At 31.7% G+C, this 25,293-nt stretch overlaps 2 protein-coding genes across 8 annotated transcripts in view; one reads left to right on the top strand and one right to left on the bottom strand.

Moving 5' to 3' along the window:
• The window catches only part of LOC121121990 (acetoacetyl-CoA synthetase), a 26,564-nt gene extending 9,127 nt beyond the window's left edge, over window positions 1–17,437 (top strand). The window contains exons 1-3 of one of the 4 annotated variants that reach the window (XM_071889849.1): window positions 11,031–11,151; window positions 11,836–12,079; window positions 15,233–17,437. In XM_071889849.1, the coding sequence (XP_071745950.1) occupies window positions 15,233–17,287 (2,055 nt within the window). In that variant the 5' untranslated portion in view covers window positions 11,031–11,151; window positions 11,836–12,079 and the 3' untranslated portion in view covers window positions 17,288–17,437. Of the gene's footprint in view, window positions 1–8,422; window positions 11,152–11,835; window positions 12,080–14,528; window positions 15,127–15,232 lie in introns of those variants that run through there. The other 3 variants (XM_040716992.2, XM_040716993.2, XM_040716994.2) reach the window with 3 other exon arrangements.
• Gpat4 (Glycerol-3-phosphate acyltransferase 4) lies at window positions 17,337–25,293 on the bottom strand. 4 transcript variants are annotated; one of them, XM_071889851.1, is made up of 9 exons: window positions 24,836–25,293; window positions 21,181–21,287; window positions 20,872–21,126; window positions 20,635–20,811; window positions 20,099–20,233; window positions 19,343–19,576; window positions 19,160–19,275; window positions 17,897–18,247; window positions 17,337–17,825 (listed from the first exon to the last, which is right to left on the bottom strand). In XM_071889851.1, exons 1-9 carry the CDS (start codon window positions 24,837–24,839, stop codon window positions 17,738–17,740), a joined length of 1,467 nt encoding a protein of 488 aa, XP_071745952.1. In that variant the 5' UTR covers window positions 24,840–25,293; the 3' UTR covers window positions 17,337–17,737. The 4 variants fall into 4 exon arrangements, with proteins under 4 accessions (XP_071745952.1, XP_071745951.1, XP_040572933.1 ...); XM_071889850.1 differs by lacking the exons at window positions 19,160–19,275; window positions 19,343–19,576 and adding exons at window positions 18,809–18,924; window positions 19,787–20,023 and having other exon boundaries at window positions 24,836–25,003; XM_040716999.2 differs by lacking the exon at window positions 24,836–25,293 and having other exon boundaries at window positions 21,181–22,397.

Genomic DNA, 25,293 nt, shown 5'->3' with positions numbered 1-25,293 from the left:
ATTTCTGTATTTTCCCCTCAATTTTATATTATTAAATAGATAGTTACATATATATCTTAATTGTACTGGAATATGTAGGGTTGTAAATCCTGAGGATTTTTTAGCGTGTGAGTTATTTTATTGTTGTTGTTGTTGTTGGCAATCTGAGTAATGTTTTGTAATTTATAAAGCTGTTATCTTTATGCTTTTATTCAAGAGGAGAGAAAGCCTCAGTTCAAAGGGTTATCACGGGTTCTAAGAGGATTCGCCTTAAACATTTTTGCCTTGAACGATTTGTATTGTGATACTTTCGCCGTGTGACACTTTCGCCTTGGGGACTTATTGCTTTGGGCTGATTTTGTCTTGTAACGCTGTCACCTGATACTTTTTTGCCTTGGATAATAATAGAGGGAATAATACTTTTTCTCAGTTATATATTTGTTGTTTTAATTTTTACCGTTGTATTCCAGCTTTGAGAAAGGGGAATCCTCCTAAGATAGTAATAACGATTTTGTACAGGAGAGTCCGCAGTCTAATTTATGTTTATTTTAATTTTTTGTTTGCTAATGTTTTTTGTCCTTTTGTTGTTCTTTTTCAAATCCAAAAATTAAAAATGGAATTAGACAAAAAAATTAATTTTCTGGAAAAATATTTAAAAAAATTAAATTGTTCGGAAAGAAATTCAAAAATGCACAGCTATACACTAAAAATTAAATTTCTTAGAAAAAAATATCAAATATAACTTTCTTTTTTTTGTGAAAAAACTTTACAAAATCTACTTACCTATTTACAAAATATAATTTTTTTTTGATTTTTTTTTTAATTCACAGCTTTTTGTGGGACGTGTGGGGTACACTCTCCTCCAGTTTTGTTCTTTTATTTTCAGAAAACCAAATTTGTCTAAATATGGAACTTTTTTTTCGTAAAAAAAAATCACAATACAACTTCTTTTTAAAAAAAGTAAATTACATATTTAAAGAATTCGGAAATAATGACTCATTATAATTTGTAGTCAATTTAATTAGCTATTAAGGAGTATTCATTAGAATGATCCCATGTTTATATTCAACCTGATTTTTTGCTTAAAATGTTTTGCCTAAAGAACAGACAATTTTCATCACTAGTTATAAGTAATCGTTTTATATTTTTACATTAAGAGTATACTCTCAATGTAAAAATTATAAAGTGACATCATCAGTAAAAACAAGGAATCTGAATAAGCCAACAAGCGCATTGTAGTATTTTTTTTTTTTTAAACATTAGAGATATAATCTTATAAACATTATGTCACATATTCATGACCAGCAGGAGTAGCCAACATTGCCTGGAGTCATTAAGTGTTGGCTAAAAGACACATTTTGCTTTAATATAATAGAAAATAACTCCCCAAAGAATCCTCAGGGTCGCTCTCTGTTTTTCATGAGCACGCTCACACGTAACTACTCAATACTTATACCATTTATATGTGTTCTGTCCTCAAGAATGAAAGAATAATATTAAGATTATGTGAGAAAAAAAATATATTATGGGATGACTGATGAGGGGTTTAATCTCTAGAGCGCTCACTATCAAAAACAAACCAGTGATGATCCCCATAAGCTAAATGCAAAACATCTGCGAAGAGTTAATTAATTCATTTTTATTTTTATGATGAAAATCTGCTGTATTTTTACGCTAGCCTTTTTTTTTTTTTTTTTTTTTTTTTTTTTTTTTTGAATTGGTAATCTGAAGAATGAATTTTCCTTTCTTTAGCAGTGGTCATTATTATTTAATTCCGGATTAGTGTACATACTTTTGTATTATATTATATTCAAAAACTTGATTAAATATTTTATGTGTACTCATTAAACACTGAGGATTTGTTAAGGAGTTATAATTTTAAGTATTTGTTGGAATCAGAGTAGAATGAGGAACCGACATTGGATTATTCTAGAAAATGTCATTTTTATATCTTTTTCTCCTTCCTCCCTTGTCAAAATGGATTGTAGCTGATCCAATGAGCATTATTCTTTCTCTTTTCACAAACATTCTTCAAATTGTCAGGGTTACCATGTTGATTTGATTTCTTTTTAACCTGCTCATTCTACACTGGATTCTCATCACTGCACATGAATTATGATTAGATTTGAGTGGTTTCTAATTTAAAAACTACCTTTAAAAATTAGAAAAGGAAAAACGGTATTTGCGTGTGCTCTTTCTCCTTTATTGTTCATTATTTAATCGGTCGTTGTGGTCTTAACTTCTCCCCCTGAAGTAGGAATTATTCCCCGTTTTTGGTGTAAATTGTTTTATAAATGTATAGTAAAATAAATATATAATCACAATATTTCCACTACACTAATGCTATATTAAAAGGGTTCTTCTCTTTATAGCAGTAATTTATTTTATCCCTCCAAAATCATATAACAGGCAGCTGATATTAACAGGGGTCTTAATTCTCGCCTTCTCATCTCGCTTTTTTTTTCATTACAAACTACTTCTCCAATTAAGATGTACATAATGTATGATCTACGGAAGTATAAACACTTTCATCCAGAATGACCAACGGATTGATTATTATATATTGAAATAATTAGTATGTGATTGTTTCATATTTTTTGTGTTCGACTTAATTAAATGTTTGACTATTTTTAGCTCTAGGTATTGATTAGAAGGTCTAATTTTATGCTAAAATATTTGTTTATGTTCGTATGACGTCATTCCTACTAGCCATGCATATTTTATTAATTTAATGATTTGTATATATCAGTATCTTTACATATATATATCTACAACATATATGATATAAATGAAGAAATAAAAAAATCACATGTGTTTCTGGGGATTATGAACAGAAAAAAAGTGATTCAATTTGTAACAATCTATCAAATCAAAATCCGGATTTGATTAAATAACATATACATATGTGATACTCAATCATCTCTTCCCTGATAAAAAAAATATTTTCCTGATTTCGTCAAGTTTTTACATTATTCCAAGAAAAGCACATTGTGCACATATGTAGTATGTACGTATTTGGGGTTATCTCTTCAGGTCCCGGGACTTCTTGGGCTTTCGAACCGACGAACAATATATATTTTTTCAAAAAATCCTGCGTTTCATGATTTCATAATATATATAGCACGGTGTTGCCTCACCAACACCAAAATACTCACTTTATGTTGTTGTCAGTTGTGATTGGTTCTGATTTCCCACTCATAATCAATGTTTTGTAGGTTGAATTAGTATGATCTATCATTAAACTGTGAACTATCCCCAACAATTATTGACAAGGATATTCAAAATGCTATCCACCGGTATGCTAAATAAAAAGAAACCGAAAATTAACTTGGTAACCCCGACAATTTGAAGAATATTTTGGAGAAGAGCAGCTGAACTGTCTTGACGTTTTATTAGATTAGCTGTGAGCAACTCTGAGAGGGTCGGAAAGGAAGTCAACATAGATCCTACTCCATAAATAGTAAAAAAAATTGCCTGGAATTACTTCGAAGTCGATCCTAAACTCTAGTTTTAGTTGTGGACACATAAAACGGGAACTTATTACAGAATTTGACTTTCCTCAATGTCTCTACCATATGTCATCTGTCGATGTTTAATTCTATTCAGGCATCCATCCTCCTAATCTACTCCGGGAGAGATTAGGAATTCTTATTTACACTATTTAAGTGAAGGGCATTCGTCTTTTGGGTCGGATTATCATCTAACAACTTTATCAATGGTTCTTTATTTCAAAGAATTGTAGTCCCGAGTCTTCTCTGAGTCGGTCTCAACAATGTACATTCTTGATTATACAACTTGACTATGCCTTCATTTTATTATACGTCATTCAACCCCATTGAGGATCTTCCATGTCGTAGTGATATGAAGCCAAGTCTCACTTTCTTAATAGTGCACTATAACGAGGAACGAAGAATAAGGTCTGATTTCACACAAATCTATTTGTAAAATGAAACAAAGGGCTTATTCTGTATTAACTCTTTCGCCTTGTCGTCATTAATTCTATCATTCAATCCAAGACCAAATTGACTCAATCTATGTGTGTTGTAATTACTTATTTATGTTGACTGTCATTTGTTCGGATGTCTATCAATTATCATAAGCCTTCTTTATCAATTAGAAGATACTAGATATCGACTCCTTGGTCAATGTGCGGAATTGAATCTAACAAAAGATAACGTAACTTCGTCACTCCCGGCATTAAAGAACAAATCACGTAGGAACATAATTAAATGTAGACAGTGATCAAGGATAATTAATTGTAAGCCTTCTTTCAGTTTCATTTCACTCTTAACATATAGTGAGGTTTTTAAGTGATAAGGAGACATAAAAACTGAATATCTATAAGGATTGCTTGAAGTAAACAACTTTTAGGATAAAATGCAGTTCTAACCTTTGTTAGTATGTATTGTTATGTAATGATTTAATTAAACTCAAGTATCTTAAAACTAATACTTTATTGATATTGAAATATAATTGATTACAAATTTAAGATTATGAATTTAATTTAACAAGCGGACTAAGAGATATTTTTTTAACCAGTATCAGTTTATTTTGCTGTTCAATTAATAGCAATACAAAAACAGTAAAAATATCTAAGAACATAGAAAAATATAAAGGCAATTTACATTTTCCAAGAACAATAAAACGACACAAAAAAAAAGAAACAAAATAAGTAAAAACCCTAGTGCATTAAATTTTTTAAATAATTTCTTGCAATGTTTAAAATACATGAACCAATTTCCATTTTCTTTACTTTGATTCCATACAATCAGTACTGTATTTTTACGTCACTTTTTGATATTAGAACAAAAAAAAACCTGTCGCTTTATTGCCCTTCCAAAAACCACTTCTAGTTCTTCTGCCATTGTGTCATATATTGGGTGCAGTGTTTTACATTCATATATGTAGAATTTGAGATGTTGTTTCTTGCTCTTCCCTACAAAGGTAGCAAAGTTTCTCCTTGGTTAAAAAAGCTGACACTTCCAGGGCTCCAGTAATCACACGGTAAGAAAATCATTTTTCAGAAGGACTCAGCAATGGGTTCTGAAAACTCTTACAGGCTTGTCTTTCAGTTAAATGTATGTTTCTCCTCTTTAAAACATTTTTAATCAGTGGAAGTGATGATTCACACCACATTTTTCTTATTGATACAATTTTTATCTTAGCAAGCTGCTGTCTTAAACAAAGCTGCTTATTACAATCATAAGTATGTTCATGTCGTATCTTCTGCTTTAAAAAAAAATTATGCTGCATCAAAGCTAAAAGAATAACCCCGTAATTAACAAAAATCATCAAAGAAAAAAACTGGCATTTTCTGGAGAGAAGCAGGAATTTATATCAAGGCACCTTTTAATGGAGCGTACCCACCCATGACTAGATTAAGAGTATAAAAAGTATCCTTTACTGTGTTAAGGAGGGAGCACCAATATTTGAGTTTACATAAATTACTTATTATTGAACGTACCCTATAGTTGAAATATTGGAGATTAAAACAATCAGTTGATATTGTAGAGTTTCAAAAGTCCTCTCGTCTTAAAAATTTCAGAATCCATTCAGCTTAAAGAGATTTCCAAAAGCTTCTTATATCTATTGCTCCATGCCCGCCTAGGCTTTTGGGTGTAGTGGTTCTTTTTATAGATATATTCCTTTTGCGTTGAGGGCCTAGGAAGTTCATCAATGTATCATCTATTTCTGACCAGATTTCGATGTCATCTATATACGTATACGTAGAAGATGAGTTACCTTTGGAACTATATATGAGTTCCAAATTTGAACTCGCTCCCATTTATGAAAATTAAGAGATTTCATTAGATTTGTATTTTTCTTTATTCGGGAAATAATTTCCTGCTTATTGTAGTCCATTGAATCCTTCCCAATAACAGCTCCAACCACCTTGATCAGTTATAATTATCTTTCTCTTGCAATATGTATGATGTTGTTGGCTTCATTGACTAAATTTAAATTCATTCCAACCGATAAAGTCGATCCATCTAAAAGAACATACTCCATCAAAAATTATTGTTACTTTTCAATGTTCTGAAGGAAGTGACTATGACCAGGAATTGTGAAATGTGCATGTAGAAGAGGGTATCCCTGTATTTGAATTTAAAACTCCAGACAATTTTCTCAAGTATTACAAGCTTGGCATACAAAAAGAGCTATCATGTACAATTCTTCTATATAGCCAAGGACTACAGTTTTCCCATAGAATACATGAAAAAATAAGTAATGTCTGGATCTACCTCTAGTCTCGACTAAGGTAGGATATCCTTTCCTAAAAGTTATTCCATAATCTTTTACTACACTAATTTACTTTGGGACTCCATTGGCTTTGTGTTGGCAAGGCCATCTTAAAAATAGAATATATAAATAAGGATGACAGCTTTGATAAATAAAACATATATTAAGGCCGGGAGCTCTCTCCCTGAGTAAGTTGACTACTGCAAAAATCCAAGTCCTCTTTTATGATAGCTTTTTTGAACATCTCTGGTTGTTGAATAACAAAGGGAACAATCATTTTGTACAAATGAATTCAAGCCAGATAAATAGGAATTTATCTTTGAGCTAATAATCCAAAACTAATCTCAGTTTTTCTATCAGTCATCTGAATTCTGAAATATCTTGGATTATAGTAATTCAGAACTATTATCATTCATTTTTAGGCTGAAACATAATGAAAAACAAAATACTATTTTTTTAAATCTTATAACTTATTATTCATAATACATACTTAGTGATGAAGAATATCATAACTTATATGTTATAATAGAAAAATATTCAATTTATAATTTACAAAAAGATCTATTTCAAAAATATGCATCTCAAAGGATTTTGTTCCGTAATGTATTTTTTATTTGACCCCATTTTGAAATATTAAATTTTCTACGCATCGTGAATTCGCTTAACTATTTCAATCCTGATATATCATTCCCAAGGAAGGAGTCCACTCTACTCTCTTATGAGGTCTTGTAGTTTTCCTCGAATGAATCATCACCCTGTTGTCCCTCGTGGAATTTAGAGTCCGTAATTGAACATCTCTTGGATAATCAAGTTAGAAGTATATTTTTCGATTGCCTCTATCTTCTTTTTACCAGGCATGACGCCTTGAAATTGGCATTGACATGGGAAAAAATATGATAATAATGTTGACTATTTGTATCACTCAACCTTTCCTCAAAAAAAAAAAAATACTGAAAAAATTCCAAAAATCATGTGGTAGTTAGCCAAATAAGTCAGGATCACCAACAGCTATTTATATCATATATACTCGCAAACTATCACTGTCATATTATTTCTTCACCATTTTTAAAATAAATTACATATTACTAAAATCTAGATAGTATTTTATTCGATACTGCATTATAATATTGCTTAGTAATATTTCATTAAAAGAGTAGTTATGATTAGTTATTAAATTATTTCTATGAAGAAATAGCCACAATTTCTTCATATAAATAATAAAATGGCCAATATATATGTATATTATAGAAACGATGAGGGATCAACAAGAAATTGTATTCCGGTTCTTTTAGAAACGGAGACTTTGTATAGAGTAACTCATTACTTTGTGTATATATCTAAAAGAATAAATTATGAAATAGCCATGACGTATCCAGGGAGAAGAGGGAATCGACAGCTGAAAACAAAATACATGGGGTATTTTTGTGTTAGCGAGATAACGCCGTGTTGGAAAGAATTCTCAAACTACTAATAAATGATTTTGAGCCTCTTTCTTTTCTGATGAAAGATTGCGTGATACAATATTGGTAACGAATGAATAAGTATCATTTAAATATAGATAAATATAATTTAACATAAATGAGCTTGTTCATCACATATTATTTAATGTTTTTATTTTTTGTGGGACGGATAGGTTAATTGAATTCAAAAAAGCAGGGCGCATGCCTTAAAATATAAAGATGAATGCTTAAATTTTATAGTATATCTTATTCACTAGGAGGGAAATCAGATAACTCCACCCACCTATATAATAACTGGATCAAAAGAAGATTGGATGACTCATCTTTCAGCTGTTGACTACGACATAAATACTAATACTACTGGTTTTTTTTTATTCCTTAGATGTAACATAAAATGTATAACACAGCTGACGGTTGATGCTCCTTTTCTTTTCCTATTGTGTGTCCATTTATTATAAGGCCGGTGAATAACTCTAGTAGGTATCTTATCAAAAATACATGTTCGTAAATTATTTTATTTGAATTACTCATGCAACAAGAATTAAAAGCGACGATGTACATATCTAAACATGTTATACTTATAAGTACACAAGTTAGGGTATCAGTTATTTCATGTTACTTTTATAAAAAAGTACAAATTTGAAGGTTTGATAGTATTTTTTTGAATAAAATAATATGATTGACAAAGTTTCAACTATTTTTAAGAATATTTAGAGGTAGCTCAATGGTCTGAAGTGTTTTTTTTTTTTTTTTTTAGAAAGTTAAAATCAATTGTACATTACAATACCAACTTTTTAATTAGATTAACAAATATAGTTAAATCAAATTTTTTATAAACATAAAATCATCAATTTATCTGTCTAAAAGAATGATGATAGTATTTAAACGAAATTTAGCCTTCTGCCTGTCCGTCTGTTTGTTAGTGTATCACAGCTAAACTGATATATACCACAATTTGCAAGTATGTTTATTTTTTACTAAGATAAATAAAAAGTAGTAGTTTTGATGACCTTTTAAGGACGTTTTTGAGAAAAAAGACATGTAAAGGCAAATTCTATAATATAAAAAAACTGAAAAGGTATTTGAAATAATTGCAATGAAAATTTAGTAGGAACTAATTTTATAATTAAAAAAAATGACTTCCGAGATCATTTGAGGCCAAGAGAAATGACGATTTAAATACAAATAAATCGTTGACTATTTATAAGTAGTATCACAATAATTGATATCCCGAAACAAACACGGGCATTGTACAAAGTACAATGTACATGTATTTATTTATTGGTTTTAAGACTCGGTCTAATTTCTTTTTCGGGTGGAGTTTAAGTTATTTATTTTAGAGTAATATTTCGGTCTGGACCACGATCTCAGACCCTAAGCCCAAATCTAATCATTTTTAAATCGTGGACTAATTGTTTTGTTTTTAATATGTATATCGATCTCAGTCAATCTATGGACCCTTGTTTTTTTCAACTCCAGATTTATGTGTTGTTCAAAAAGATTTAAAAAACGCGTTTTACTTCTTATGACGCGATGATCTCAATTTTAAAGCACGGATGACATCATTCAAAATTCTTTTATAGAATCGATCTAGAACGAATTTTAAATTATACCGATCCAGATAGAACTTCTTTAAATAAAGTTAATTAGTTTGGTCCACTTAAAATCATAACCCTCTTTGATCGGTCTAGGATTTTCAGACGAAACCCAACACTAGTATAAAGAAATTGCATTAAAATAGTTAATTTCAATTTGTTGATATTCATGCCATCCCATAAATATAAATTTTTCTATTAAAAATTGTAAGGAGGCAGTACATTTTGTAAATCTTTAGTAAAGGTCCTGGATATTTACAGATGCTAAGCTCGTGTTAGTTGAGCCTTTGCTTTCAACAACCATGAAGAAAAGGTTGGGGGTGAGTTGCAACATGTTCATTTTCTTGAACATGGAAGAAGATACAGCTATAAAGTTGACATTCAAATATATATATAATATTGGGTACTAGGAAAACTGCCCTGGGGAAAATTGCCCGAGAAAGATTGCCACGTAGGAAAATTCCCTTATTTTATTCAAACTTCATGATGAACATTATAAATTAGCTTACTATTATTTATTATCATTGTGAGACAAAAACGTTGTGTGCAATATCATCTTGAAGCAATATGATTCTGAATACTTTCAATGCAAGACAATAATATCGTATGAAATTTCGTTGAAATTTCATACAATATTCGGAAGATAAAACTTTTGAATGATGAGGAAACATGCGCGGATAAAACCCTTCTAACATCCCAGCACTTCACCTGTACAACCTGTGGGCCAGGGTGTATTTTGGGATATAAGAAGGGTGCAATGATATCCCGGGAAGTGTAGTGGATAAAATCAACCTACCTCCGGACCCAGTACTTCACCTATACAGCCTGTGGGCCGGGGTATATTATAGCATGTTAGAAAGGTTACTCTATTCTTAGAAACGTGGCGGTGGTTGAGTTTAAATTGCCTTGGGGCCCAACAATTCATCTGTACAACCAGTGGGCCGTGGTGTATTTTAGGATATTAGAATTGTACATTGATGCCTCGGGAAGTGGTGGCGGATAAATTCAACTTCTCTGGGAGCCTACACAACCTGTTGGCTAGGGTTTACTATAGATTAGAAGGGTTTTATCCTGGCATGTTTCTTCATCATTGAATAGTTTTATCTTTCAAATATAATATAAATTGCAACGAAATTACATACGATAGTATTGACTTGCATTTAAATTACTCACAACTATATTGCTTCACAATGATATTACCCACAACGTAGCGAAGTTATTTTCTTACTATGGACAGGTTGCGATAATTGAATTTCAACTATCCTCTGTCGCTGTTTACAATTTGGAGATAGAAAGAGAAAGTATGACGTGGAGTCAAACTTATACAGGATACCCAGTTATCCTCTCTATAGCAGTAATACCTTTTCTCCCCAATATAAAATGCAGCTGATGTTAACATTCAGTAGTTCCATAAGTATTGCTCCCGACTTCTCCATGCACTCTCCGTAATACCACCCCTACAAATGACCAAGAGGCAACAATTATATCACAATACAAATCTGTGTTTGGGATTTTTATTTTTGTATAAAAAAGTAAAGGGGCCCTATACTAGCCTACAATGTACATATTTTATCATGACCCATAAAAATGACCAACTCATTATTTGTAATGCAGAGTGTAGTGAATAAAGTACATCATTCAATTAATAAATAAGGAAAAAGGAGGATAGTGACTCTAAGATTTATTTTTTTCTTCTTCTTCTTTTTTATGTTGCTGAATGCTTTAAATAAAACGTTAAACAATATTCCTTCCAAAAAAAATTGTATGACAGCTTCATTTCTTTTGTGTCTCTCAAACAAGGCAGAGGTCATCCCAACCAAATTAATTTATCTTATCTCCTTAATGAATCACTCATCATGAACATGGTACCACATAACGTAAGTTTTACTTAAAACTTTAATTAATAAATGTATATGGTTTTCCCATAGTCGGAGTTTGGGGCAAAGGCAGCCCCTGGATCCTCAAGATTGAATATATACTCCAAGATTCTTTATACTTATATCAATATAAAAAAAATGAACTTCTTTAGTCCAAATTTCAAAGCCCATTCGTCTAAATTAGAAGAGAGGGCATTTAGAGCACTTATCCGCGCTTTTAGCTAAATAGCAAATCCGCAGATTGTATATAAGGGTAGTGGTTGACCGATAATAAATATTTTTAATGATAAAAAGTACTTCTAGTGAAGCTAGACCCTCCCAAAGAAAAGTTGTTATACCCCCAAATTTTGTCTTTGCTTCACTTTTTTTCAAGGTAGAACCGGCTCACAGCTCCACCTATGGGTTTTCGCATATCCATTAACAGTGTCGTGGCAGTCTTAATTTTGGACTACAGTAACCCAGTACAAGTATTGTCACAATATTATTTGTACCGGCCCAAAAATTAGTATCCGTACTTTGATACTTTCCGAAGCTTTTTTGACTCAATCTTGTACAAAAATGTAACAGGGCCTCCATATAGTTTATGTTTTGTGGAAGTGGTGGAGGGGAGGTCGTAATTTGCTCAGATATTTGAACTCTTTTTAAATATAAAAGACAATTTTCATTCTTGCTTTTTTTATAAAGGATATTGAGGAGGAGGTCATGACATAAATTTGTGGATTACGTCATTGCTATACTGAACAACACTACACAATATAATGTTCCCAAAAAAATGTTTTTGATGGCATGATGAGTAAGCCTTAAGGAACATGCATAATATGGATATTTGTTTATAGTGGACATTTATGAAAGTCCCGATTTAGTCATAATAGAATAATATATCATTAACTCAAACGTAAATAAAAACAAACCAACACTAGAAATTAAGGTATAATAAATAAAATAATGTATTTTTAAGGGTTTAATTCACAGTTTTCGTAGTCTAAAATTATAAATAAGTAAAATAGGGCGTCTTATTTGGCATAAATGAACATCGAAAGTATATTTAATTATAATATACTTTCACATTTGGTATCAAAAAATGAGATTTGTTAAGTAAAAGTTAAAAGAAACCTCTAAATAAATACGTGTTATACATGATACAAAAAAGAATATTTATTTATTGGGGGCATGCAAAATCCACAGCTATTCACAAAAAAATAATTTTTTGCATAAAAAAATTCAAAAAGTAAATTTTTTGAAAAAAAGTTCAAAAATCCATTGCAATTCTTACAAAAAAAAATTTGGAAAAAAAATTTCAAGACCTAAATTTCAATATTAAATTTTTTGCAAAAAAAAATCAAAAATCTACAGCTATTCACAAAAAATTAATTTTTTTACAATAAATTTTAAAAACCCACAACTATAGACAAAAATTGATTTTTTTTGTATAAAACATTAAATTTTCTAGTAAAAATCAATTTGTTTGGGGGGGAGGGGATTACAGCGCCTTCAGCACACCCTCTGCAGACGCCCCTGATACAGTCCATTATTTCATAAAAGTATTTGAGTAAATTATAGGCTTTCTATTCATAGTACTGGGATCCATTAAGATACTTGATAATAATAGCTATTGTTTAAAGCCATAATTTGATTTAAGAGACTTATATTGGCCACGATGTGGCCTTTTAGATCAAATCAATATATATTTATTTTGCCGTGACGATGACTTTTAGCGACTTTAAGTCGAATTTGCGACATTGATAATAATAGCTATAGTTTAAAACCATAATTTGATTTAAAAAACTTATATTGGCCACGATGTGGCCTTTTAGATCAAATCAATATATATTTATTTCGCTGTGACGATTACTTTTAGCGACTTTAAGTGTAATTTGTGACACACCCAAGAGGTTAATAAGAATAATTTGGTGATAGAAATGGAAAATAATTCGTCAAAAATATAAATGCAATCTGGACTCAATTTTGATAAAAATCCTTGTAGCTTGGTTTTGTGTTGATATTAAAAATATTTTGAATCTAAGCAGAAACACACCCCTGGATATATTTTTAAAGAGCCTCTTCAAAAACGTCTTTCCTCCATCAAAGTTATTTATCTTCAAAAAAAAGTTTAATTTATGTAATAAAAACTATTGCGGTTTAGTGCAAAAGAAATAAAATTGTTCGATGATAAAAGTGGTTGGACTATTTTATTTTAACAAAAAAACTAATTAAATATTTATATTAATAAAAAAAGTTTCTCTTGATTGATGTATATTTGTTTATACTCCGCACAGCCATTTTTAAGGGTATCATAGGACTACGTGGATACTTGATTTAAGAAAAAACAAACAAATAATATACAACGTTATACAGTATAGAGTTGTGTAAAATATGAATTGATTTGAATGAGCGTGTGATTAGCTACATTTAAAAGGGGAAGAAAAAAAAAGAAGCACAAAATATAAAAATAATGAATCTCACTTTAGATGATGAGGTTTAGCAAGAAATGTGTGTACGTCCTTCACCTTATATTAAAAAGAAAAAATAGGGGAGAACTAATGTATTTAGTTGTAAATCCGATGTATTTTTTAGCGTGCCAGTTTTTTTTTCTGTTGGCAACCTAAACATTTCTTTTTAATGCTAAGTTCTTGAGGTTCGAACATCTAAGTATTGAGTAATTATGTCTGAGTGTGCTCATATTAAACATAAAGTAACACTGAGGATTTCTTAGGGAGATATTTTATATATTAACAAAGCAAGTCTGCATTATTAAATCAAAGTTTATCTCTTCGTCAACAATTAATGAATCCGGTCAATGCCGAGTACTACCGTTAGTAGTTTACAAATATAGATCATTAACTAAATATTTTTTTTAAAAGTATCGTTATTTTATTATTGATACCCAATTGTTCCCACCTTAACAAGAGCTTAATGATTGTTCAGAACATTGATTAGGATAAAAGAAGCAAAAATATCAATAGCTGACAACAAAATACGATGTACATTTGTATGTTAGAAAGGTAACGCTGTGCCCAATTCCATTTATCCTCAGATTGTTTTAATATTTCGAGTCAATAAAACCTTGACATTCCAAATAATAGGAAATAGGAGAGTTGTTGTTGAGGTTTGAAGATTATAATTTACAAAGTTCTTAGCAATAAATTGAGTGTAAACGCATGATGGATATGGTAAATCACTTTAAGGTGTTTTTGAAACTGTTTCTTTCCTATTCAAAAACCAGAATCTAATCATTATCGCCCTAACCCATACGGTACTGAGAGTCTCGCCAAGTTTAAATTCATATCATGCATTAACACAACTAGTGCTGTGTCAATTCTTATTTATGAACGAGGACTGGGGTCCAGTTCAGTTCGGTCTAATTCCAGTCTCACTCTGTAGTCCTTAAAAAGAAGGAAAACTTGATCCCTCGTGACATCATTGAGGTGTTTCTTCCTTACAAATTAATATTATTCAGTTGTATTTAAGGGACGGGCGTGGAATGGACTGGACCGACGAAATGGGGACAGACACAAACTATTTTTATCTACGCTATATCCATAGTAACAAAAATCATACCAATCTCCCAATAAATAAATAAATTAGAAAGAGAAAACATATTTTAATTGAATCCATTATTAATTAATGGACACCTAATTGAAGTAGCTTGGCGCAGAGCTAAAAGACTCCCTAAATTTTGACTCAAATCCAACACCATAGCATATTTTAATATTATGTAAATTCAAATACCAACATAATTAGATGTTATGAAATCTTCGAGGTTGTCTATTGCAAAGTTGTGGTAAAATGTTGCGTACAAACAAGTCGTAAAAACAATGTGTAGTTCAGAAATCCATGTTTAGTTTTGCATTTATTAAGTAAACAGTTGATTATAATCATTATCAAAAAATCCCGTCTTCCCATTATTTGAAAATTGTTGTTCATGCTTCCCAAGGTTTTTATTACTGTTTTTTAAGTATCACAATGAGTTTGGAAGTAAGTAATTATTTTAATTTCGAATATTAAAAAATGATGAAGATGTATATGTCTGCTCTATTGCAAAATAATATTGATTTATATATAATTTATTTTTATTTTACAGATGACTCTAAAAATAAATGAGGGTGCAGCACAGGCAGCTCCAGACAATGAAAACCTTCTCTGGCTTCCAAAGTCAACAGAAGGTCATGAATTGGAGATTTTACGGTCCAAGATTAACGGAAAGTTTGGGTTGAAATTAAAGGATTATTTTGAATTGCATTCGTGGAGTGTTAAACATTACAAGGACTTTTGGTCCTTTTTAGTTGGATCCCATCTGAACTTATTATATTCTGGATCACCTGAAGTTGCCTACTCCAACAAAAAAATGGACGATCTACCGCCTCACTGGTTTCCTGATCTAAAAATAAACTATGCCGAAAATTTGCTCAAGTATGAGAATGAAAAAAAAATTGCTTATTACTATACGACTGAAAGGATGCTTAAGGAAGGCCACCAGATAAACAAAGCGACATTTGGTGAACTTAAAAATAGAGTAGCACGTATTGCATATGCATTAAAGCACAAATTTGATGTCAAAAGTGGCGATAGAGTAGTAGGGTATATTCCAAATTGTCCCGAAGCTTTAGAAATTATGCTGGCATCTGCCAGTTTGGGCGCCATTTGGAGCTCAACCTCTCCAGACTTTGGAACTGTAGGTGTCCTCGATAGATTTAAACAAATCAATCCTAAGGTTATATTTTCAATCGAAGCAGTATCCTACAATCTCAAAACTCACAACCACCTAGGAAAACTAAAGGATGTAGTCAAAGGACTCTCACCCGCAGCAGTGGTCGTCATACCTTTTCTAGCAAAAGACAAAAAGGAAGTTGACTTAAGCAGTATCCATGGAAATGTGATGTTCATGGAAGACTTCTTGTCCTCTGTTCCAGAAAATCCAGACTTAAAATTTGAACGAGTGCCTTTTAGCCATCCTCTTTTTATCATGTTCTCATCAGGAACAACTGGTGTTCCAAAATGTATTATCCATTCAACAGGAGGAACATTACTCAAACACGTTGAGGAGCATCAAATACAAGGCAATCGCACAGCTCAAGATGTAGTTTTATATTACACAACAACAGGATGGATGATGTGGAATTGGCTTGTGTCCGCACTTGCAATAGGATCAACACTTGTCATATATGACGGGTCCCCCTTGCATCCAACCCATTCTGCACTTTGGGATTTGGTGGATGAGTGTGGAATCACAGTTTTTGGTACCTCGGCAAAATGGATTGCCTTCCAAGAGGAAAAGGGTATAAAGCCTAGATTGACACATAAATTGAAGACACTGAAGACAATACTTTCAACAGGATCCCCATTAAAGCCACATAGTTACGATTATGTCTACAGAGAAATCAAGACTGATCTTCTCTTAGCTTCCATCTCGGGAGGGACAGACATTATTGCCTGCTTCATGGGAGAAAACTCAGTTCTACCAGTACATAAGGGAGAAATACAACATTCTCACTTGGGATGCGACATTCAATGCTTTGACTATGGTGGTAAAAAAGAAGAAAAGGGAACAGCCGGTGACTTGGTTTGTGCATCGCCTTTTCCTTCCATGCCAGTTGGATTCTGGAATGATGATGAAAAGCATTCAGCATACCGTTCTGCCTATTTTGACAAGTATCCTCATGTCTGGGCCCATGGAGATTACTTAGTTATTAATCCCAAGACCAACGGATTTGTTATGTTGGGACGCTCTGATGGAACGCTTAATCCCAATGGAGTTCGTTTTGGATCTGCTGAGATTTACAACATAGTCGAGACTTTCTCGGAAATTGCAGATAGCCTCTGTGTTGGGCAGAGATCTCCCATGGATAGAGGAGGTGAAGAAAGAGTTTTGCTATTTTTAAAAATGAAGCCACAGCATTCCATGTCTGATGAACTTATCTCCAGATTGAAATCTTCCATTCGCTCTGGTCTCAGTGTCAGACATTTACCGAGCCTCTTTTTTCAAATCGATGATATACCTTACACTATAAATGGAAAGAAAGTTGAAGTTGCCGTTAAGAAAATTTTAGCAGGGCAATCCGTAAAGAATCAAAGTGCCTTGGCAAATCCAGAGTCTTTGGACTTGTTTAGAAACATTCCAGAAACTAAAATATGGTAATAAGATATTATTACCGCTGTTTTTAATTACATTGTACCCGTACAATATATACTTGTTATCCAGACGCTTTTTTTAATACAATTTCATTTTTTGTTACAGTATATACGATCAGAGTTTTAGAAATATACAGATGTTTATTTATTAGTACAACCCGACCACCAGTTTTAATTAAACGATAGGAAATATTATTTACCTAATTTCAATTAGAGGAATAGACTCAGGAGTACCTTTTTTTTTTTTTTTTTTTTTTTGTAAACGTAATACATTTTTCTATATTTTATATTTATAAATTGTACGTATGAAACCACTATTTTTTTATCCATAATTTTTTCCTAATGGGATACAACTTTTTAAAATGGGAAATGAGGCGCAGTATGAGCCAAACTATGGCACGCAGAGAAAAACAAACAATAAAACATAACAAATTCAGGAGTGGAGGGAAAGTCAAATTCAATCAAACTTGAATCTTTTAGAGAAATCTTCTTGTTGCTTAGCCTTCCATTCGGATTTTACTTCATTGCGCTTTAAATTTCCATCCCTTAAATTAAAATTATAAACCAATAGGACCACCCAAATAATAAACAAAGATTATAATCAGTAATAACTCACCAGACGAGATCAACTAGTCCACCTTGCTTCGCAATATTTCTCTTCACTCTATTTGCAAAGGAAATAGCATCTTCATTAGCTCGCTTTGACATAGGAGGTAGGTACCAAACATCACAAACAATGGCCCATGAAGTCATCATTCGAAAGATATAGTGAAGCATACCATGTTTGGAAGAGTTCCAAAAGGCATCTCCGAAAAGAGGATCGTACTTGATCGCAACAGGATAAATTTGTCCTCCAACCTCAAAAGATCCTTTTTTAAACTGCATCACCGAGGTATTGTTGATGCAAGTCCCTTCAGGGAATATGAGTATTGGAAGTTTCTTTGAGTCATTAACATGTTCGCTTAATCTGAATAAAGTAAATTACATCATTTTTATATTATGATAATTCCACGTAGTTTCCCCCAACCACCATTTAAATAAGCAATGTGGGGTCCTAAAAAATTATAACCATCATATTATCACTTTAAAAATATTTTCTTTAAAAAGAAAAATACTATACAGGATGTACCTACCATCTGTCTTAAAATAGCTATGATGATGCGCGACATTGTGAATATAAATCTTTTAAGTCAATAAACATGGAGTTTATCTTTGTTTTCTTGCTTAATACATTTTTGTCCAATCAATACTATATGTACATATACAATAGTTATGTATGTTGGTTTAGGTTTTAAAGCATATAGGCACCCTGTAAGTGAGGTTTTAATGGGCTGGAACACACATTGCTCATGGATAATAATTAAAAATATGAATCAACAGCAATTCTTAAATAAGAAGTTCAATTTACTTATTTACGACATACTCGTTTTTAAGTTCTTTAAAAAAAAAAAGTGGAGATAACAACCCCATCTGCCCCTTATGGCCCTGTATCGTATATAATCTGAAAAGAAACGATTAAAAGACATACCGATGATGCACAACTAGTCTATCTTTCATTTGAGATCTTTCAAACCACAAATGAGAGGTGGCCTTTCCTAATAGATTTTGAAAAAAACCAAGAACACCACTATGGGACTGACCCACCTACAAATTATTGAAATAGGTAAAGGATAATCACGGCTAAGTAAATAAAGCCATGATAAAAATAAACTAAGTAAAATTACGTCCATAAATTCCAAGAGACACAATAATAGATAATTTTTTTGTTAGTTATACAGGGTCAATAATACTAATTGATAGAACTAGTTATGTATGAATAAACGCTGACTCAATAAACAAATATGTAAAGAAAATGAATTACATAGATTAAGTAACGTACCTTTTGACGACTATCAATCTATCTTTGGATACTTCTCTTTCAAACCAAATATGACTAGAGGCTTTTCCCAGAATGTTTTGAACAAATCCCATGAGACCACCGTGTCTCTGACCAATCTTTAATGATAATATAAGACAATAAGTAAATTATACCAATTGATATTTCAAAGAATTGGAGACTTACCAATGCATATGCATTATTACACGCTAAAATAAGAACATCCAGTGGAGAAGTATGATTTGCCACACAGATTCCTCCCTTAGGCATGTTTTCTGGGTTATGATAAGTGATCACAGCAGACACTGCTCCTCCAAGAAGTTCAAAGCAGTTAGTATATGTATGAGAATGTAACGTCTTTTTAAATTCGGAATCGGGGATAAGCCCAATCAAAAACATGCACAAGCACATGTTGATTAACTGTATAATGAGAAAATAATGACAGTATAAGTCAAAAAATAAATAGTAAGTGAGAAAGAAATCATTGTTATAATCTATATATTAGTATAAATCAAAGTGTAATAAATAGATGAAATAGCTGTATGGACGGCCCTGGAATTGTTTCTCTTTATGCAAACAACTTCTTTCATTCCTTTTTATCATGACTTTTTAAGGAATGTTGCATCTTACCAATGAATAACTCTGATCACAGGATAATATAACTACATCAATGGGTGTTGTATGATTGGCCACACATATTCCTTTGCTCTTAGGGCGATATTGAGTATTATGAAATCTGACCACAGCAGAAATTGCTCGAGCAATGAGGCGAAAAGAGGCTCGAGCAGTAATATTGTAAGCATTGCGTCGAAGATACGAACACGGAAGTAAGGTAATCAAGGAAGTCATGCCACACAGATAAATCGACTATTAGAATTCAACTTTTATAATATAGAAAGTCCCTAATTTGAAAAAAAAATAAAAAGATGGGAAGAGCATTACCGCTATAAAAAAAATAAAAAGTCTTCCTGGAAGCAGAACAAAGTAACGAACAAAAAAACCAAGAATCCATATTATAGTTAATTTTAAATTGATAAATTCAAAACTTTGACTTGTTCTTGTGAGTAGGTTCCATGTCTGGAAGTAGAATTAACATGATTATTTTATCTGATATTGGAATATGGTAGTTATTTCAATCAATGTCTTCAAACTAGTTAATTAAAATATCTATGATAAACACCCATTACTTTAAATGGATAGAAATGGTTTTTAAAAAAAACACTTTGGACATTACTTGACCAGCTATGTGAATGTTCTTATGAAAAATATAACTGTTAAATTAACCGTATTCTAAAAATACTCTAAGGAAATATTAATTATTTATAGTGCTTCATAATTAATCAATCTTACTTTAAAAAAGAGTTTGAGGTAGAATATCATACTTAAAAATCATCAAAGGACATACCAAAAAAATAAATTGAAAGTAATAAGAATTGAATAATTAATACATTTAGTTATTTGATTATTTCAAATCTCACCTTCAGTTCTTCAGCTACAAATCGTTTTGTGACTTCATCTTCAATTATGGAAGCAATACCCGTCTTAACATAGTCCAGAACATCAACTAGTTCAAATTCAATTTGAAATGTATTTGCAGATAAATTCCTCCTTATTTCAATAAATTCCGACGGACCCCGATTCGAATTGGAATCTTTCTAATAAAAATAAAGGGTTAAGTAAAGATACTTGAATGTGGAAAAAGTTGAGCTTCGTACTTCGAGAATGGCAATTGAGGCTGAAGAGCCATCGGGATTTAAAATCAAATTACCCTTGCGACTAATGACAGTATTAGCTGCTACTCCATTGGGTTTAATAAAATGATTTTTGTTGAGGTTTTTAGCTGGAAGAGTCTTTTGATCGACGTCGTCATCACTCTCTTCTTCCTCCTCCTCATCAGAGTCTGCTCCAAGTGTGAATTTGGTTTGTCGATGTAATTCCTCCCTATGGGCTGTCGTAATATTTCTAGCCACCTACGGAAAATACAAGAGTTCATTATCCAATAATTCAATAATATCAATACTTGCCTCAAAGACTTGGAGTAGAGCCTTTACATAGACCCGACGTGTCCCCAGGGATTTCCCAAAGATCGCCAAGAATAGTAACGTGGATACAACGACGATTAAAAAAGTCCCTAACATTTCACACAAATATAAGTCAAAATTAATAACAGAACAATAAACAGGCCATCCTCAAGGAAATGAGGAAGGACTCAGGGTATTGAGTGGAGATATAAAGCAACATGGACTAGAAGAATCTTCTGGTTTTTTTCTTTCTTTTTTTCCTTTTTGTTTTGTATTACTTATAGTTATTACTATTCAGCAAAGCTTTATTTGTGTAGTAGTGAGGGAATAACACATAAATAAATATTATGGAAATATATCTTTTCTTGGCGTGCGCTTATTTTGACTGAAGTGCAAAAGAATTTTACTCATTTATAATTGGTTGGGGAAAAGTAATATCGTATATTTCGCTTTATTAAAAGTAATCATCTGAAAAAGTCAATTATGCTCCTTTCTGGTCGATAACTTGTTCCCAACGAGAATTTAACTTCATAATTCCCTTCTCGTAGAAACCCTGGTCCCCATGGGCAAAAAAACTCAGATAACCCATTTTTACAGGCCTCTATTGAGGCCAAATTTGTTCCCCAAGCGCGTTGGTCATAAATAGGGTAGTCAGTAGACACTTGGTGCCAGTTCTGTACTTAAGGTTGAATGCATAAGAACTTCCCATGCGAGCTCCTGAAGCTTCTGGCGCGTCATCAAAGTTGTGTCTTGATAGAACACGATTCCTCTCCTAGAGCAAATTTATTTTTGTATCCTGCCTTCTCCAAATGCTTCCAAATGGTTTTGTGATCGATGTTCAGCTACTGGGGATGCTACGGCTGCTAACATGACGGTCTATTTCAATATTTTCCATTATTTTATCGACATGTTCGACGACAGGCCTATCAGTACGTGGTGCATCATTCCAATCCTCTACACCGCAACGAAATTGCTCTAATCACTGTTGTGTGCACCACGAACCAAAAGAGAATTGGCCCGTATACATCGCAAATTTTCTTGGTTGCTTTCGACATGTTTTTCCCTTTCCGTAAAAATATAAAATATGGTTAATTTCTTCCATTCAGATCCCTTTACTTGACGCTCGAAATTCATTACAGAACTGGCCAACCGCAATGCTGTCCAAAAACCATTTGTAATATACACACACACCTTTACAACACCTTATCGTATGATCCTATGTGACCAATAATGAGCAATATATACTTATTAAAAAAAAAAGGTCGGGAAAAACGAAATCATTTTTTCCCCAACCTAATATAATCTAAATGCAGTAAATTGAAGCCCATTTCAAAAATAATTAATGAGTGAGAGCAAATCAATTGCCTATCTAACTAATAAAGATTTAATAATTCTTTCTCTCAAATTTCCCTTGAATTGTTACACATAATATATGTTTTCATCATAAAAATTGGGTTAATTTATAAATATATAACTTATATTCCATGTCATTGAAATGATAATTGTTTAATGGTTAAAATTTATATTTAAAAAATGTTTAATTTTTGTTTTAAATGGATAAGAAATAGGCTATTAAAGTTTCAATTTACCGAATTTACTTTGTAAATATGAGAAACTTCTTTTGCACTTCATATAAAATAAGCGCACGCTAAAAAAAGATATCATTCCATATCCATTTTAGTCAAGTGTTTCCTGAATAAATTATATTGTTATCAACTTATTATTGATGTTAATGTATCAGTGATACTGAAACATCATTTTTTCAAGTGATACTGTATCACTTATTGATATATCAGTTGATAAATACTGAATAGTAATTATATGAACTCAACTATGGAAGAGCTGAAGACGTCAAAAAATAGACGCATACAAACTACAGTCATCATATTACTATGTTTTCATTAATTATTCATATATTTTTGTACACATTGCTCCTACTTAATAGTAAAACTAAATCATGTTACTGTTTAATTTCTTCTCACCCACGTCCCACACTTTAGCCCTATAGGGATAGTAGTGAACGTCAAATATTATAGCCTATTATTTGATGAATAAATAGTATACGAAATATTTTTGGGTTCCTAATTATTTTATACTAGGGTGACGACAGCATTATTGGGCCCTAAACAACCAAGTTGCATAGCAATAAAAGCTCTTTTTGTACTAATATGATGGAAAAAAGTTGACTACTGGATGTCAAAATAGGAGCATTAAATATAAGAACTTAGATTTTAAGGATTCACAATACGACGTAAGAAGATGCGTCGCGGCACGAAGCATCATGAGACGTCGTTGAACTAAGGACACGCGGAAAAACTATAGTCACGTGAACATGAATATTTCATTTTCATACATAAATATTTGTACATAAGTATGATCTACTCTAACAATATTTTCGAGTGCAACGGTACTGTCAAGGTGCCTATATACTGTAGTCGATGCTATGTACAAATGTTACAAATTGGTGATCATTTTTTTTCGAATTTGAATCATTCGTCAAGTATCTTCATGCTTGATATCAAGAAACTATTAAAATATTATCAGCTCTCTTCGAGAAGGAACACGGATAGAGATAGGGTGGCCATGCTTATTTTGACAAAAAAGGCAATTTCTAGACGTTGTATACGAGGGAATCCAGGTTCAATCCATCTTCCTAAAAGCTCAAGGAAAATTTCATAATCTTCTCCAAAAATAAGAATGTCAGACACTGACTCTTATTTATTGTCTGTCTCAGAATGTCAAAAGATTGCTTTGACTCCCTTCACTCATTGGTAAATCAATTCAATATATAGGATTCAATATTTGAATAAATACAAATAATTAGATGGGAATATTATATTTCTATCATCCAGGTTAGTTCTCTTATTTCTAAGATGGGATTTTGAGCTCATCTAGTAGTCCTATAACAGCAGCTGAAAGGTTAAAAAAGAGTTGATAATGTTGTAAAAGTTTCTTGATATCAAGCATCATGTTAAGTGACGAAGGATTCAAATTCGAAAAAAATGATCACCAATTTGTGACATTTGTACAAAACATCGACTAGAGTACCGTTGCACTGGAAAACATTTCATAAATTCATACTCATAATCAAAAAATTGAATTGTTTGGACAAAAATTTCATAAATCTACAGCTATTGGCAAAAAATGTCAAATATTAAATTGTTTGGAAATTAAATTTGAAAAATTAAATTAAACTTCAAATATTATATTTTCTGAAGAAAAATTGAAATATTACATTTTCTAGGAAAAACAAAAATACAACCCCTCCAGCCCATCCCCCGTATATTTATTTTTGTAGGATCTGAAACTAAAATACAATCTTATTTTCATAGTATAGACAATAAATTAACGATCACAATGAAAAGAACAAGATATTTTTCTCTATTCCTACTTATTTTGTCCCTGATCTATTCGAAAAAATAATATAATTGTACGAAATAAGAGATTTTCAGTTGATATTACTTAGATTATATTAAAATATCACTGTTTATTAAGTAGTTTGATGGAGGGAGTTTTATCAAGATTTATTAGAAATTTTTACGTTTATGTTGTAAAAATATCCATTTTGACCCCCCAAGATAGCTTTTCCTTTCATTAGGGTGCAATTTATGACATCAATGAAAACCCTCTATAGATTATACTAATTAAATTGCCTTACCCATTGAAGACTTCTTGTGAATTGATTCATTGATGCCAATAGGTAAATCCTCCGATGAAAAGGATTATGTAATCTGCTTAATATATTTCGGTAGAATCGAGGCTATAATTTAGCTTCTCCTTTGAATTTCATTAGGTAACTGATTACATGCTCGTATTTGATTACGTTGAGTTTGCTTACATGGATTAAGAATTTATATATATGTGTAATTAAAAGATAATTCATATTATTTGACTCATGATAAACATCATAATATGTCGTTAGTCTTACCAACAATAGAGATTTTTCGTTCATTTTAACCTAAGAATGTATATGTTATCGGCAAACTATAAAAATCCGACATTATACATAATACCTAGGTAATATATATAATGCCGGGGTCACAATGTCAGCAAAATATATAATACTATAAATAACAATACAAAGTCAAGCATAGTGCAAAGGTACTTTTGCTTTGT

This window comes from Lepeophtheirus salmonis, chromosome 7 (genome assembly GCF_016086655.4).
Source record: "Lepeophtheirus salmonis chromosome 7, UVic_Lsal_1.4, whole genome shotgun sequence".
NCBI lineage: Eukaryota > Metazoa > Arthropoda > Copepoda > Siphonostomatoida > Caligidae > Lepeophtheirus > Lepeophtheirus salmonis.
The sequence above is the reverse complement of the archived record's forward strand: the minus strand, read 5'-3'. Positions and strand labels throughout refer to the sequence as shown.